Consider the following 16753-nt stretch of genomic DNA (forward strand, 5'->3'; position numbering starts at 1 on the left):
AAAATATTGTCTGTCTCCTTTCTCAACTTTCCCTATAGGTTTTTCTTCCAGTCATTTTTATGCATCATATAATCGACTCTTCTGGCAAGAAATCCTCACCTACTCATCGACTCTTGCTAACCATTGTCTGATATCAGGATTTTCGTTCGAATTTTACTGGTTTTTCTGAATTTTTCCCCAGCTTTTCTTCCACATTTCTATCTTTTTCCATCCTCTGCCTCTATTTTTCACCACTCCCACCACCTGTAACAAACTGTCCTCTCTTGCCATGATGTATCCCACCATATATTACATCAATTCTTTTCGAAAACATGCTTTTGCACTATCAAAATTAAGGTCCTGCATTCTGTTTCTTGAAACCCGCTTGTCGCGTGAAGTTACTCCCAAACGCCTAACATTGAATGTCCCTGTTTTTGGATGTAATCCTACTCTACACCAAGCTTTTACAGTTTCCCATGTTTCCTTGGATGGTATCATCAGCCAAGCCAACTTCAGACTGCAACAAAATGCCAGACTTCACCTCAAAAACCTGTTCCACCTTCTCCTGAACTACCTCAACAGTGGTGTTTCCCTTTCTGTCGCTCTGCAGCTACCCGAACAGCCATCACCTTTCCTCTCCTATGAACCAAGCTTGGCCAACCTTACCATCCCACAGCCTTCACCATAGCCTCCCAGACCAGTAATAACTCAATCAAGAACTAGTCACAACAGTACCATGCTCTCAACCTCTCAGCTAAAGCACTCTCCCCTCCTGAATTATCTGTGTTATCCAAGGGTCTAACTTTCCGCCCTAAACCTGCATTTAACCATCCTGCTTTGGTGAACGGCCCCCTTTCCGTAACATGTAAAGTCAACTGGAGATATCATTTTGCAATCCAATCCCAAAACATTTCCAACATTCAACCCTGCCTTGAACAGTTCCGAACATGATCCCAACTCTATCCACCACCACCACCACCACCACCATCACCACCACCACCACCAAATCAGCCCTTACAAGCCTTCCAAGAATTCCTCAGATACAACATTGCTTTCTCAGGTCTCTACAACATGACCCTAACCTGTCCTCTGCCCAACTCCAGACTATAGGTTCCTTAAAAACTGTTGACTCCATCGTTATCCTCCCAGCAGACACAGGATCTACCACTGTAGCACTTGACCGAAAGAAGTATGTTAGTGAAGGTCTACGTCAGCTGTCAGACACCTCTACATACAGCATCTGCAATCAATATCCCATCCCTGCAATTCAAACAGACCTGCAGTCCTCCTAAAAAACCACATTTAGAATAGCTTTTCATCGACCTCCCAATCTCCGCAGTATCCTTGTCGCATTCTATGCTGCTCCTGTGCCCATCTCCCTACCCCTGTGATCGTAACTAGCAAAACATATACTATCAAAGGGAAAGCCACGTGTGAAACGACACTAAACACTGTTCAGCATTTTACATTGGCGTGACTACCACCCAGTGATCAGTCATGATAAATGGGCATAGGCAGAGGGTGGATGCAAGCAACACACACTATCATGTTGCAGAACATGCTGTACAATATGACAGTCATGACCTCAGTGCCTGTTTCACCACAAGCGCCATCTGGATTCTTACCCCAGACAGTTTCTCAGAACTTTGCAGGTGTGAGCTAGCACTACAAAATTTCCTTGGTTCTGCCCACCCACATTACCTTAATTTACGTTAATGCATTTCTTCACAGTAACCCGCATTACCTTAATTTACGTTAATGCATTTCTTCACAGTAACTACGCCTTTCGTCACTTCATTTTGGTTTTCTACATCTCTCATTTTCTGATCTGTGTCTTTTGCCGTCCTCCTCCCACCTCTCCACCTCTGTAACATACAATGCACTCAGCTTTTCACTCTCTTAACTCTTACACGATGTTTTAGTAGTAATCTCTGTTTTGCATATTACCTTGTCACCCACCTTTAAGCTCTCAGGTTTTCATATCTCGGCTGGTGCAGCCCCAACCAGTGAGTCTTCCCTTCTAAACCCGTCCAATAAGTTTCCCCTGATCCGGTGTTCTGGGTGACTTTTCTGAACTGTAGCCCTTTCCCTAAACCTCTACAGTCCTTTTCCTTCACTCCTCTTCCTTCCTCTTCAACTCTTCTGCCAAAAGAAGGTGCCACTGGCTCGAAAAACTTGTAAATGTTAAACCTTTGTGTGTGTGTGTGTGTGTGTGTGTGTGTGTGTGTGTGTGTGTGTGTGTTTTCTCCTGCCACAGCTTGGTGAGCAGAATTTTTTTTATCTATCCATTTACATTGTATTGTTAATAATTGATCAATTTTGTTGTTATAATTATCCATTACTGTTATCTGGAGGATCAATGTTACCATGCTTATGCACATAATATCCAGTCTGAGGTGAAATAGTTTTAACTGACATAGTAAATAAATTACAAGGGTTACGGGTCATTGGAAGGGTTCTGAGGTCACTAAACTGTTTTTAATCACCGTTTTGTCACCAATAAAACTTTATGTACTGCTGTGTCTGTAAGAGCACTTCCCACCTGTACAGGCAGTCTTGACCTGGAAATTATTTCATGGTGCCATCAGCTAGTGGAAGTATTTTAAGAAACGCTGTCATACGAAATTCTTTATACCTGCAAATCACATCACACTGTTTGGGGGTTATGCTGCAACATAAAATGTTTTGCATTTTTACGTAAATCAGTATAGATAACTGGCACTGGATGGGAGACAACTATGTGTTAACATTATATTACACATACTATTTGTTAATTTGAGGCATGTAAATGTGTTGAAGTATATAAATAAATAGTCAAGCATTTACTGACCTACAGAATTTGTTTTATATAAGCAGCACACCCTGCTGCAAAATACTCTTGACAGAGCACAAAAAAGGTGACTATGCTCCTCTTACAAAGACGCTAGCAGAAATGTGGTGAAACAGCTGCCTCATTCCACCTTCCGTACCAAACATTTTGGCATGCAAACATATTCACATTTCTGTGCTGAAACAGTGTAGCACAGAGATGACGATGGGAGAGAGAGAAAGTGGCAGTGAAAGAGAGAAGGGTAAATACAATAGAAGTAGGAACCAAAGAGAGATGAGATAGTGATGGTCAGTGACAGGAGAAGAGAAAGAGATGGATGGATGGATGTAGAAGCAATGGGAGCTACAGAGAGGAGAAAATGAAAAAGAGTGAGTAGAAACCATACACAGGCTTGGGGCAGCTGCAGCCCTCCGACCAGCAAAATTTCACATAAAAAAATTTGCCATTTTTTCCCATCCCCTACACCCAAGTTTCTCAGTCTAGGCATGTCAAAACCTCAAGCAGACCATCTTCGATAACAAGTGTGGGGAGGAGAGAATTTATGTTGACAAGAAAGACAGTGGACTGTAAGTGAGAAAGATACTGTGGCAATGGATGAAAAAAATAATGGGACAAAGACAATGGCAGTGGCGGCAGGGCAGAGCGACAGTGAAAGTGGCAGAGCAGGAGACAATGGTAAGGAAGCACAAGGTAAAGGGGTGACGAGAGTGACAGTTGTTGGGACAGACAGGAGAACATGCCAATGGAAGCAAAAGGTGACAATGTGAGGCAGACATATAGATACACAGTGGCAGTGAGAGGAGATACCAAGTATGAAGGTTTCACTAAAAGAGAGACTGGGTAGAAGGATTTAGAATGTTCTGTGTTAAAGTAGTTTGAATATGCCTGCATGCCAAAATTTTTGGTGAGAAAGGTGGGATGAAGACTCGGGCAGCTGGTTCCCCTTTTCTTCCACTCTCTTAAAGGGGTGCATATTTGCCTTTTTTGGGTGCCAAAAAGGGCAGTTTTCAGTGGTAGCTATTTGTATAAACTTTGGCTCCTCAAATATTTTGCCAATTTGTAAGAAATAATATGTCATTATGCAACATTCTGCTCTGCTTGAGGCACACTATGGTAGAGCCTCATGCAGAATTTGTAGGTGCTATATTCTGAGGGTAGGGGAGGGAGTCAGGATGTGGCACACTGGGACAACAAATACTGAAATGACCGATACCTTAATTTGTGACTTTTCGATTCTATAGCTGTATATTTTTCTCACACGTTCTGAATAACTGCTGTTTTGTCTATTCATATTTCCAGTTTGTCGAGGACATTATTTTCAATTTTGTATCAGGTACAAGTTTTATAATATAAATCAATCTACTGTCCATAAAACTTTCTAGTGTTATCATCTTGTGTACATCTCTGGAACGAGACAATTTTTCAAATAAAAAAAAAGGAGAGAGAGAGAGAGAGAGAGAGAGAGAGAGAGAGAGAGAGAGAGAGAGAGAGAGAGAGAGAAGTCTGCAACAGAATCAAGAACACATACAGAATCTGAAAACATATTAAAAATATAATTAAAATATGACAAAGAACCAGTGTTTGAAAGCAAAATTTATGAGTTTACATGAAAGTGTTAAACAACTAGAACTGTAATAGTATCAGAGGATAATGAAATTCAATAGATGATGATGATGCGATTTTATTAAATGTGATGTGGCAGTGACCACAGCACTCAGTCAAAACAAGTCAGTCAGTCTTCTTCAAAGGCAGCGTAGTCAGACTGCCACAGTCAAGTCTTTGTAAAAATTAGTGTATTTTACTGGTTTTAATTAATAACATGGAAATGAACTTCGAAGTCATGTGTAGATCATTTTTATTTCTATATGCACAATGAATCCAGACATAAAATTATATTACAGCAAATCAAGATCAACAACAAGGAGAAACTAAGATAAGTAACATCCTACTACAAACAGTAACATTCTGTGATATGCTAACAGAAATCACTTACAAGCCAAAAACAAAATTTGCTATTTTTTGTTAATTTTAAAATCTTAATAGAATTGTTATAATCTGAAAACCATATTATTGAACTTTCTTTGTGCATAATAGAAGGGGAAATTCAGATAAATATTTATTAGTCAACATTCATTGTAAATCTTTCCCTCTATTGAGAGGCATACCAGAGGACATACTTCCTTTCAAGGTATTTCTGTAATCGGGAGGTATGCAGAACTTAAAGGTCACACCACAAGAAAACAATAATTTGTCATTGGAGAAACAATATAATGTAACTGAATGTCGATTTGACACTTAAATGCGAAAGTGCACACAGCTACAGCACATTGTTATTGACTATTGTGTATCTGTGTTGGAAAGCTGACCTTAAGTTACAGCTTCAGTTGATGGAAAAACATGATTTCCCATTCTCATCTGAGCAACAGCATCATCCATAAAGAGCCTCATAGAGCTTCCAAAATTTCAGTACTCAGTAAGTCATTCTGTTGCAGTGATCTGGAATTTACACTTTTTTTCACTTGCAGGTATTCTTTCAGCTTCATTTCCATTGTTGAGAATGGAGAATTTGTCTTCCTTGTGGTTACAGCAGGAGTGCTGAGTCGAGTATACCAATTGTTTGAAATCTGGAGAAGTCACTTAATATTGTTTCTTCAATGATGAATTATTTCTTGAAAGAAGCTAACAGGATCAACTACATAACAATGATTACTGCATTTGTTGAAGCCACTATTTTGTTAACCAGAAAGGTCAACAGAAACTTGCAACTATATATCAATAACAAAGAACTAACCATACTACAGCCATCTTCCAATCACTTGCGTTCTTTCAGTGCTTCAACAACAGCAATCAATTTCTGCAAGGTAACAGACAGCTCCTTGGCACAGATTTTTGCTGTTTCCCTCTCTGCCCTCTGAAAATTAAAAGGCACCATTAAAACACTGACATCTGTCAGAAAAGGGCTGGAAGGGAAAGGGGAGAGGATATTTACGAAGCAAGTGCAATATCCAGAAAAGATGGTTTAAAGCCAATTCTGTTTCTGAGTGAATTATTTCCATATGAAATAAGAACATGAATGCAAACAATATTTGCAATGGAAGAGAAGAACCTGGTTACCACAGGCCAAATGTGTCTTATAAATTAATTAAATGGCACCTACAGCTAATATCAATGCTAAGCAAACCATTTAAATTAAAACTAAATTATCTCAAAACAAGAATCTTCTTTGAACACTTATTAAACTGTGGCTGCCTTAAGTGAATGGTTTGGATTTGTCAGTTTCATCAACATGAAAGAGAGATATTGTTGGGGGCGTTTCTGTTGAAGAAGATCTCTAGCATCATTTTTGATTAATTGTTGTAGTAGATAATTACAGAATTGTCACACACATTTTATTTTGCATTATTGGTCACAGAGTGATTTGTGTCATCTCCCTTAAAGTTCCAATAGCAAAAACATTTGGACATTTGGAATACAGTCAGTTTAGTTACAATTGATACACGAGAGCTTAACAGTGCTGGTAATGGATCTGGTAATTTGTCTTAATCTTGTCTACTCAGGTGGAGGCCTTAGGAAGCATATCTTATATCAGCCATTGAAACAGCACTGTTCAGGAAGTCGAGGGGTCAGGCATCCAGAATAGGTAATTTGTAAGACAGAACAGGGAAATTAGTTAAATACATTGGCTTATTTATGTCATGGTTTGGAACACAGGGGGTGCACCCCTGAAATCTGCCACTGTCCGAAGGACGAACACGCCCAAGTTAAAATGTAGGTAGGGAAGTGCAGGGGAGAGCATGTTGCCAGGCTGAGATGGTAGCAGAGCATGCATCTATTCTGGAATCAGCACTTTGTTCCCATCTATTAAGCACTATTAAGTTTTTGCCTTGGTTTGGAAAAACAGTAGATCCAGGGCTGGTGGAAGAGATCTCCCAGTCAAGCAACAAATTATAAGAAAGGAAAGTCTTCCAACACAGAAAATTTTGACTAGACTATCCTGGCTTCCTTTCTGCCTTGGCCACATGTTCAGCACCTAAATAAGATCTCGCACCTGTTCCAAGGAGCTCAGCAGGCCTGTGCCCACTCACTTCATTGCAGAGTTAATCTACAGGCTGTCATAGCATCACAGGACCTCTAACAACAGCAACACTTGTGTGCACAGTGGCTGCTTCTACTTTTCCAGGTCACTCCTAATACTGAAGTCAATGGTTTTAGTGTGGCTGTTTCCAACTCCCTCAAGTATCAGCACTTTGTCATCTTTGCTAAAATCCCTACACGTTTGTCCTATGTTTTATGTTAATGGCTAAGACTACCACTTTGTTCCCAAAAATGATGAACTGATCGTGTGTGTGTGTAGTTGTTGGCCAACAACCCTCTCATGACTGCTTCCTAGAAATAGAACTACTTCCAGACTTACCTGAAAGGTTCTCAGTACTGTACATTCCATCTACATCTGTATGAGGTTTGTTGTTCTCCAATTCCAATAGGTAACAAAATCTACTTGTTAACTAAATTCTGAAGCTGTTAACAATTTTTCACTCATTTGCTTTCTGTTTGTCACCATTCTCAGCAATCCTATTCACCCCCCCCCCCCCCCCCAACCCCGACGTGTGATGTGGCAGAGGGAGGAAAACAATTTATCTGACATCAGTGGAAGATGTGTCCACTAGCATAGCAGGAGGGGTTGAGTGGTGGTCTGCAAACATTCAGTGCACAGGGAATTGCCTGAACTTTGGGCGTGACTATAACCACGGAGCATAAAATTGCACTAAACCTCCTGCATCACTATCCACACAAAATTACCCATGTTCAGGAGTTGCTTCATGCTGACCTGCCACTAAGACAAATGTTTGCTCTAGAATTTCTTGCTCACATGGAAGCAGACAATGAATGGCTATTGAACATTCTGTGGACAGATGAAACCCATTTCCATCCCCAAAAACATATCCATGCACAGAATTGAAGACATGGGCAACAGAAAATTCACTCACACAACCAGTATCACTTTATTCTGCAAAGGTAACAATGTGGTGTGAGCTGACAGCATTGCTTATAGTAAGGCCATATTTTTTTTTTAGAAGATGGGCCTGCAGGTCCTGTTATCTGTACTGTCACTGCTAAACATTATGAGTGTCTTGTGCGTCAATGTCATTCCAACCCTTCAACAGCTTAGATGTGTGGGTAGGATCATTTTTATGCACAATGGTACTCTTCCACACATTGCACAACCAATGAAGTGCTGCAGAGGGATTTTGAAAATACTAGAATTATCCGCTGTCATTTCCCTACAACCTGGCCATGCCGATCACCTGATCTTAAATCCATGTTACTTTTGGCTATGGGATTACCTGAAAGATGCTGCATTAAGTGCTCCAACTACGAATGTAGCCAAACTGAATGCACACACTGTGCAATACATTCTGAACATGATACTGACACTCCAATCAGTTGTGGAACATGCCATTTCTCGATTTCAACTTGTGACCAGAAAATGGTGACAGCATACTGAATATGTCTTATGCCACGACTATTAAATACCAATTTCATTGTCACTTTTTCTGCAGTTTATGGCCTCAGGGCAATTAAAAACTGCTGCTGCTGTCTTGAACATTGCACAGCACAGCTGGTTTAATGTGCAACTCAAATCACAGCCATCACATTGCAATTCATCAGTCACTTACTGTCAAACCCATTTACATTACATTGTAGCTCACAGCACCATCTAGTGGGAAAATGTTTGCTAAATTTTTCTTGTTTCATAACACTTCCTCTTTCTCGATAACCTTCCATTCAAATTAGACATTAATCTGGGTACTTTTTTATTTTTTTTAAGCATTTTGAAACTAGAACTTTATAATTAAACTTCTTGCGTTAAGAACAGATGCCTCTTAAGCAATGCAGTCATCAATCTCTTATGCACCCAGATCATATGGGAACAGGAGAGAGAAAATTTTCCAAAGTCGTTATAGCCCAGCACTGCTCAAGCACACAGAAGTAATAACACAAGCCAACGTAGACATAAACATTTCGACACAATCACCAGGAGTACAACAACAACATTTCTGCGCGTGAATGTGAGCGAACTCAGCAGAAAAGTGTAAGACAAGTACAGACCGACCTGCCCCCATTACTCTCTTAACGTTACATTAAGACGCACTAGGTGAGACATAACACCACGTATCTGGTTTGGTGAAGCAGTTATGATACTGAAACAAATTGATTACAGCAATCCTTTTGTTACACCATATTAAATCATCATATTAATTATCTAAGTTGCTCCTATTTTTTCTTCCAGATGATTATTTTTTTATTTGAAGTCTCTGTGCATGCTGTCTAAAATATGTTTGTTATGTATTAACTTCAATTTAATTTCTTCCATTTTATCATCTTATATTTTCATCCATGTTATTGCATTCATTTTCTATTCCTCATTTTCTTGATTTTTGTTGTATTTATAGTCCCTTCTTTCATTTCATTCTTCACCTCAATAATTTTGTCCACAGTGAAACAAGAATTTATGTTTAAAATGTTTGTACAACAATTACCATAAAAATAATTTACATATGCAACGAGAAGTACATTTTCCACACCACTGCGCAGCCAGTATAAATAGATTGGAATTTTCAAATATTAAAATATTATGATGGATAAATAAAAATATTCCAAATATAAAAAGTGCGATTGTAAAAGAAAGCAAGAGCAAATGAAACACTTAATACAACCTTTAAACTTACATGACATATGATTACAAATTTTCAAAGAAAATACATGTAAACCAATCAAGTGAATGAAAATGATTACGTCATTTCCATAAAGATTTAAAAATAAAAGAAAAATTATAAGCATCTGACAGGATAAAAACCCAACAACTATCTGCTCCTTCAGGCTCTGGAAGGACAATGTGAAATTCCAAATTTTTTTCCATTGATTAATTGCCAATGACGGACCACCAGAGTGAGATGCCTGGGACCCTAACCTCTATCACAATATATATTGCTTCAAAGAGTCAATCCCACACATGAGGATCTCCTTGTGAGTCACCGAGCCACACTACGAATTGTGTGAAAGGTAGAAAATGAACTTGTGACAGATACTATTATTCTGTATACTGAACAATGAAGGTGGTCATTTAATGTGGTCAATGACTGTACTATTTGTTAACTCAACAGTAACACCATAATTTATTCACAGAAATGTGGTGCAGCAATTGTGGATTTTAAAAATAATTTTAAGTAAGTTAGATACGAAGTCAAATGGAGTAATGGTCTCACAAACATAAAGAAGATACTGCCACACTGAAAGTTACAACTCTCACTCCCAGTTTAACTAACCTATGGCAACAGTTTCACACATTGCTATGACAACACAGAAACCTTTAAGTACTTATGCAAAAACTCTCTCAATATTCCAGTGATGTACAGTATTGCACATAGAAGATATAATTAGTCTCACAAAATATAATATATTTAAAATAATGGTAGAATTCAATCCGTGTCAACTGTGCACAGAATAGATATGTAACCTAAAATAATGTTAAGGATCCAAAAATGTACAAGCACAAATGTCATCTTTGTAGAATTTAAGAATGTCTATTACTATCAACAGACGAACTGTTTGTGGCAGTATTGAGGAGCTCAGAGTGGACAGGAAGACAAGTCTACCAAAATCTGAAAAATCTAACATCAAAAGTACAATTTCTTGGTTAAATCTGAGCTTTTTAATATACGTACAGGTGCTCAAGAAGATGATGATCTCATCGCTTGCTATTTAACTTAGTGCATTTTGATGTCTCTCCTAATAACTTTTTCCAGAACAAACATTGGAAATTCTGGATGCAAAATGCCTTTGCTGACAATCTGGCAGAGACCGAATCTAAATAAAAAACAACATGCAACAGGAAACCTACACTAAATAGCAACAACGACAGGCCTGCAGATATAAGTATACCATTTAAACGGAAAAGATGGAATATAGGGTGAATACACAGGTATTCTCCTTCAAAAACCTTGGAGGGATCATACTGCCAAAAAGAGTTGGACAGTAGCACAAGTCTAGAAAGAGCCATGAAACTTCAAAGGGCATTCAGAATTACGCGGAACCACTAACTGAAAATTTCGTAATTAGACAACACAAAACTGTGATATTAGAATAGAATTCTTATCCCAGAAGCCCTAAACCCATTACAGACCACAGCTGCTGGGGGCATTCTAAAACACGCAGAAAATAGAAAACAGGAGCAGGAAATTCTAAGGACTCAGCAAGAAGACTAATCAACATTAACAACTATGAAAAGGATAGATTGCTAATTCACTGGAGCAGACGGGGGGGGGGGGGCGGGGGGAGCAGAAGGGGGGGGGCGGGGGGAGCAGAAGGGGAGCAGAAGGGGAGCAGAAGGGGAGCAGAAGGGGAGCAGAAGGGGAGCAGAAGGGGAGCAGAAGGGGAGCAGAAGGGGAGCAGAAGGGCAGCAGAAGGGCAGCAGAAGGGGAGCAGAAGGGCAGCAGAAGGGCAGCAGAAGGGGAGCAGAAGGGGAGCAGAAGGGGAGCAGAAGGGGAGCAGAAGGGGAGCAGAAGGGGAGCAGAAGGGGAGCAGAAGGGGAGCAGAAGGGGAGCAGAAGGGGAGCAGAAGGGGAGCAGAAGGGGAGCAGAAGGGGAGCAGAAGGGGAGCAGAAGGGGAGCAGAAGGGGAGCAGAAGGGGAGACGGGGAGCAGAAGGGGAGACGGGGGAGACGGGGAGCAGAAGGGGAGACGGGGGAGACGGGGAGCAGAAGGGGAGACGGGGGAGACGGGGAGCAGAAGGGGAGACGGGGGAGACGGGGAGCAGAAGGGGAGACGGGGGAGACGGGGAGCAGAAGGGGAGACGGGGGAGACGGGGAGCAGAAGGGGAGACGGGGGAGACGGGGAGCAGAAGGGGAGACGGGGAGCAGAAGGGGAGACGGGGAGCAGAAGGGGAGACGGGGGAGACGGGGAGCAGAAGGGGAGACGGGGAGCAGAAGAGGAGACGGGGAACAGAAGAGGAGACGGGGAACAGAAGAGGAGACGGGGGAGACGGGGAGCAGAAGAGGAGACGGGGGAGACGGGGAGCAGAAGAGGAGACGGGGGAGACGGGGAGCAGAAGAGGAGACGGGGAGCAGAAGAGGAGACGGGGAGCAGAAGAGGAGACGGGGAGCAGAAGAGGAGACGGGGAGCAGAAGAGGAGACGGGGAGCAGAAGAGGAGACGGGGAGCAGAAGAGGAGACGGGGAGCAGAAGAGGAGCAGAAGAGGAGACGGGGAGCAGAAGAGGAGACGGGGAGCAGAAGAGGAGACGGGGAGCAGAAGAGGAGACGGGGAGCAGAAGAGGAGACGGGGGAGACGGGGAGCAGAAGAGGAGACGGGGGAGACGGGGAGCAGAAGAGGTGACGGGGGAGACGGGGAGCAGAAGAGGTGACGGGGGAGACGGGGAGCAGAAGAGGTGACGGGGGAGACGGGGAGCAGAAGAGGTGACGGGGGAGACGGGGAGCAGAAGAGGTGACGGGGGAGACGGGGAGCAGAAGAGGTGACGGGGGAGACGGGGAGCAGAAGAGGAGGAGACGGGGGAGACGGGGAGCAGAAGAGGAGGAGACGGGGGAGACGGGGAGCAGAAGAGGAGGAGACGGGGGAGACGGGGAGCAGAAGAGGAGGAGACGGGGGAGACGGGGAGCAGAAGAGGGGGAGACGGGGAGCAGAAGAGGGGGAGACGGGGAGCAGAAGAGGAGGAGACGGGGGAGACGGGGAGCAGAAGAGGAGGAGACGGGGGAGACGGGGAGCAGAAGAGGAGGAGACGGGGGAGACGGGGAGCAGAAGAGGAGGAGACGGGGGAGACGGGGAGCAGAAGAGGAGGAGACGGGGGAGACGGGGAGCAGAAGAGGAGGAGACGGGGGAGACGGGGAGCAGAAGAGGAGGAGACGGGGGAGACGGGGAGCAGAAGAGGGGGAGACGGGGAGCAGAAGAGGGGGAGACGGGGAGCAGAAGAGGGGGAGACGGGGAGCAGAAGAGGAGGAGACGGGGAGCAGAAGAGGAGGAGACGGGGAGCAGAAGAGGAGGAGACGGGGAGCAGAAGAGGAGGAGACGGGGAGCAGAAGAGGAGGAGACGGGGAGCAGAAGAGGAGGAGACGGGGAGCAGAAGAGGAGGAGACGGGGAGCAGAAGAGGAGGGGACGGGGAGCAGAAGAGGAGGAGACGGGGAGCAGAAGAGGAGGAGACGGGGAGCAGAAGAGGGGGAGACGGGGAGCAGAAGAGGGGGAGACGGGGAGCAGAAGAGGGGGAGACGGGGGAGCAGAAGAGGGGGAGACGGGGGAGCAGAAGAGGGGGAGAAGGGGGAGCAGAAGAGGGGGAGACGGGGGAGCAGAAGAGGGGGAGACGGGGGAGCAGAAGAGGGGGAGACGGGGGAGCAGAAGAGGGGGAGACGGGGGAGCAGAAGAGGGGGAGACGGGGGAGCAGAAGAGGGGGAGACGGGGGAGCAGAAGAGGGGGAGACGGGGGAGCAGAAGAGGGGGAGACGGGGGAGCAGAAGAGGGGGAGACGGGGGAGCAGAAGAGGGGGAGACGGGGGAGCAGAAGAGGGGGAGACGGGGGAGCAGAAGAGGGGGAGACGGGGGAGCAGAAGAGGGGGAGACGGGGGAGCAGAAGAGGGGGAGACGGGGGAGCAGAAGAGGGGGAGACGGGGGAGCAGAAGAGGGGGAGACGGGGGAGCAGAAGAGGGGGAGACGGGGGAGCAGAAGAGGGGGAGACGGGGGAGCAGAAGAGGGGGAGACGGGGGAGCAGAAGAGGGGGAGACGGGGGAGCAGAAGAGGGGGAGACGGGGGAGCAGAAGAGGGGGAGACGGGGGAGCAGAAGAGGGGGAGACCGGGGAGCAGAAGAGGGGGAGACCGGGGAGCAGAAGAGGGGGAGACGGGGTAGACGGGGAGCAGAAGAGGAGGAGACGGGGAGCAGAAGAGGAGGAGACGGGGTAGACGGGGAGCAGAAGAGGAGGAGACGGGGTAGACGGGGAGCAGAAGAGGAGGAGACGGGGGAGACGGGGAGCAGAAGAGGAGGAGACGGGGGAGACGGGGAGCTGAAGAGGAGGAGACGGGGGAGACGGGGAGCTGAAGAGGAGGAGACGGGGGAGACGGGGAGCTGAAGAGGAGGAGACGGGGGAGACGGGGAGCTGAAGAGGAGGAGACGGTGGAGACGGGGAGTTGAAGAGGAGGAGACGGGGGAGACGGGGAGCTGAAGAGGAGGAGACGGGGGAGACGGGGAGCTGAAGAGGAGAGGAGTAGACAGGGGAAACGGGGAGCAGAAGAGGAGACGGGGGAATGTGGAGCAGATAAAGAGAGGGGAGAGGGGAAATCGGGAGCAGATAAAGAGAGGGGAGAGGGGAAATCGGGAGCAGATAAAGAGAGGGGAGAGGGGAAATCGGGAGCAGATAAAGAAAGGGGAGAGGGGAAATCGGGAGCAGATAAAGAGAGGGGAGAGGGGAAATCGGGAGCAGATAAAGAGAGGGGAGAGGGGAAATCGGGAGCAGATAAAGAGAGGGGAGAGGGGAAATCGGGAGCAGATAAAGAGAGGGGAGAGGGGAAATCGGGAGCAGATAAAGAGAGGGGAGAGGGGAAATCGGGAGCAGATAAAGAGAGGGGAGAGGGGAAATCGGGAGCAGATAAAGAGAGGGGAGAGGGGAAATCGGGAGCAGATAAAGAGAGGGGAGAGGGGAAATCGGGAGCAGATAAAGAGAGGGGAGAGGGGAAATCGGGAGCAGATAAAGAGAGGGGAGAGGGGAAATCGGGAGCAGATAAAGAGAGGGGAGATGGGAAATCGGGAGCAGATAAAGAGAGGGGAGATGGGAAATCGGGAGCAGATAAAGAGAGGGGAGAGGGGAAATCGGGAGCAGATAAAGAGAGGGGAGAGGGGAAATCGGGAGCAGATAAAAAGAGGGGAGAGGGGAAATCGGGAGCAGATAAAGAGAGGGGAGAGGGGAAATCGGGAGCAGATAAAGAGAGGGGAGAGGGGAAATCGGGAGCAGATAAAGAGAGGGGAGAGGGGAAATCGGGAGCAGATAAAGAGAGGGGAGAAGGGAAATCGGGAGCAGATAAAGAGAGGGGAAATCGGGAGCAGATAAAGAGAGGGGAAATCGGGAGCAGATAAAGAGAGGGGAAATCGGGAGCAGATAAAGAGAGGGGAAATCGGGAGCAGATAAAGAGAGGGGAAATCGGGCGCAGATACGGAAAGGAGCAGAGTGGAGAAACGGACTGGTGAATTGGCAGAGAGCAGCACACAATGAGGGTGAAGTCACTAAGCAACTATCATTTTCGGAGTGGAGTATCTATTTGAAATGACGTATTTTTCAACAACTCTATAATCCAAGACAGGGGGTCGGCGAAAGAAACCAATTATTAATTTATTCCCATTGTCAAAAATAAGCTCTCAAAAAACTAACTCACAGGAAGTAGCTACTTCTATTGTAATGTAAGATAGACTGTCGAAATGCAACAAACTCGTCACCACCAACTGTATTAAATCTACGTTTATGAACACTGTTACATCTTTTGCAGAAATTGTGACTGAACTTACCTCTGACTTTAGCTAGCTTTCAGGACCTATAAGAATTTGAGCTTCAGCACACTATTAGTGCTTGGAGCCATGGTTCTTTCCCAACATAATTATGTCAATTTACAACCACAGTACCAAACGTTCCTAGGTCTATCCTCATTCGGTGTTTGCCCCACTCCGAAGCACTTTTTGTAGTATTGTGAGACACACTAACCTAAAATCAGCTCAGGTCACAGCCCCTGCTACCCATGTAGCTGCCACCTGTATGTAATGTACCAGTGATCTAGTAAGTGAAATCCAAAATCCTACTACCCCGCTGTGTGAGCCAGGGAACATGCTGCCCAGATGCTCACAGAACCATGTGAGTCTCCTATTCAGATACTCAACTGGCTCTGTTCCAAAGGTCCGAAATTGGTCCTCTTGATAGTGCTGCAAATGGTGAACTCTGCCTAGGTCCCACAAGCAAGACTGGCAGTCCTTACCACTTCAGGTTGGCGCCAGAAACCACAGAGAATCTCTTTCGATCCGAAGTGACACACATTATTAGTACAGACATGAGCCACCACCAGCAGTTAGCTGCTTCTCTGTGCTTTTCATGGCATCCAGAATGACTCTTCACTCCTGTGATGACTCCACCATATGCACAGTGAACTACTTCCCATTCTACACAGCTACAAATCTAAGGGACCGCATTATGCACCTACCACTGGACTCCCCCTCTGTTAATGGGCACATCTTGCAGGTCGAGAGACTTCCTCTGAAACAGAGCGATTGACTGCATTTGGCTCAGTATCTTTATGAGTTACAGATAGCAAATGAAACCTGTTTGTCAGATGAACTGGAGAGGCTCTTTGAATGGTCCCACGGAAAGTCTTTCATTGCCTGTCATACCTTGAAATCACTGCCCACTGACCAAGAGTGAGGGATCATCCTTAATGTGGGCAGTAACTGGGGCAGTCACTGTGGTGGACCAGTCAGGAGATGCGAGGGATGTTCTCAATGTGTCTTGCAACCCCCCCCCCCCCCCCACACACACACAGCAATGCTCACTGACAACAGCCTGAGCTGCGTGACTGAAGCCAGTGCCCCTTGGAGCTGTGAGCAAAGAGTCACCAATTAAGTTTGCAACTGAGCACAGCATTCACAGTCCCTAGCCGAGTTAGAGGCGACAGAAATATACACTAAACATTTTTAATAATTGTGGCTACTAGACACACAAATAACCAAGAAATTTAAGAATTGAGACAAAAATGCACATAGTAAATAAAAAATAAGTTGCTTCTTATTGTTAGAAGCTCAAAACAACTCATAATCTAAACACTATGCTCTGAGGTGCTGCTGACTTATCACAATGGACTGACAGGACATCACAAAAGTGTAAATAAGGGCAGATCATTTTGTATTATCGCAA

At 45.2% G+C, this 16753-nt stretch overlaps 1 protein-coding gene across 2 annotated transcripts in view; it reads right to left on the reverse strand.

Annotated features, from left to right (window-relative positions):
- Positions 1-4647: 4647 nt before the first annotated feature.
- The window catches only part of LOC126236044 (uncharacterized), a 148674-nt gene continuing 136568 nt past the window's right edge, over positions 4648-16753 (reverse strand). For both annotated transcript variants that reach the window (XR_007544867.1, XM_049945079.1), the window contains one exon: positions 4648-5720. Coding sequence is in view for 1 of the 2 variants with exons in the window: in XM_049945079.1 (XP_049801036.1) it covers positions 5622-5720 (99 nt within the window). In the remaining variant the exon portion in view is untranslated. The remainder of the gene's footprint in view (positions 5721-16753) is intronic.

Source organism: Schistocerca nitens, chromosome 2 (genome assembly GCF_023898315.1).
Source record: "Schistocerca nitens isolate TAMUIC-IGC-003100 chromosome 2, iqSchNite1.1, whole genome shotgun sequence".
Lineage (NCBI taxonomy): Eukaryota > Metazoa > Arthropoda > Insecta > Orthoptera > Acrididae > Schistocerca > Schistocerca nitens.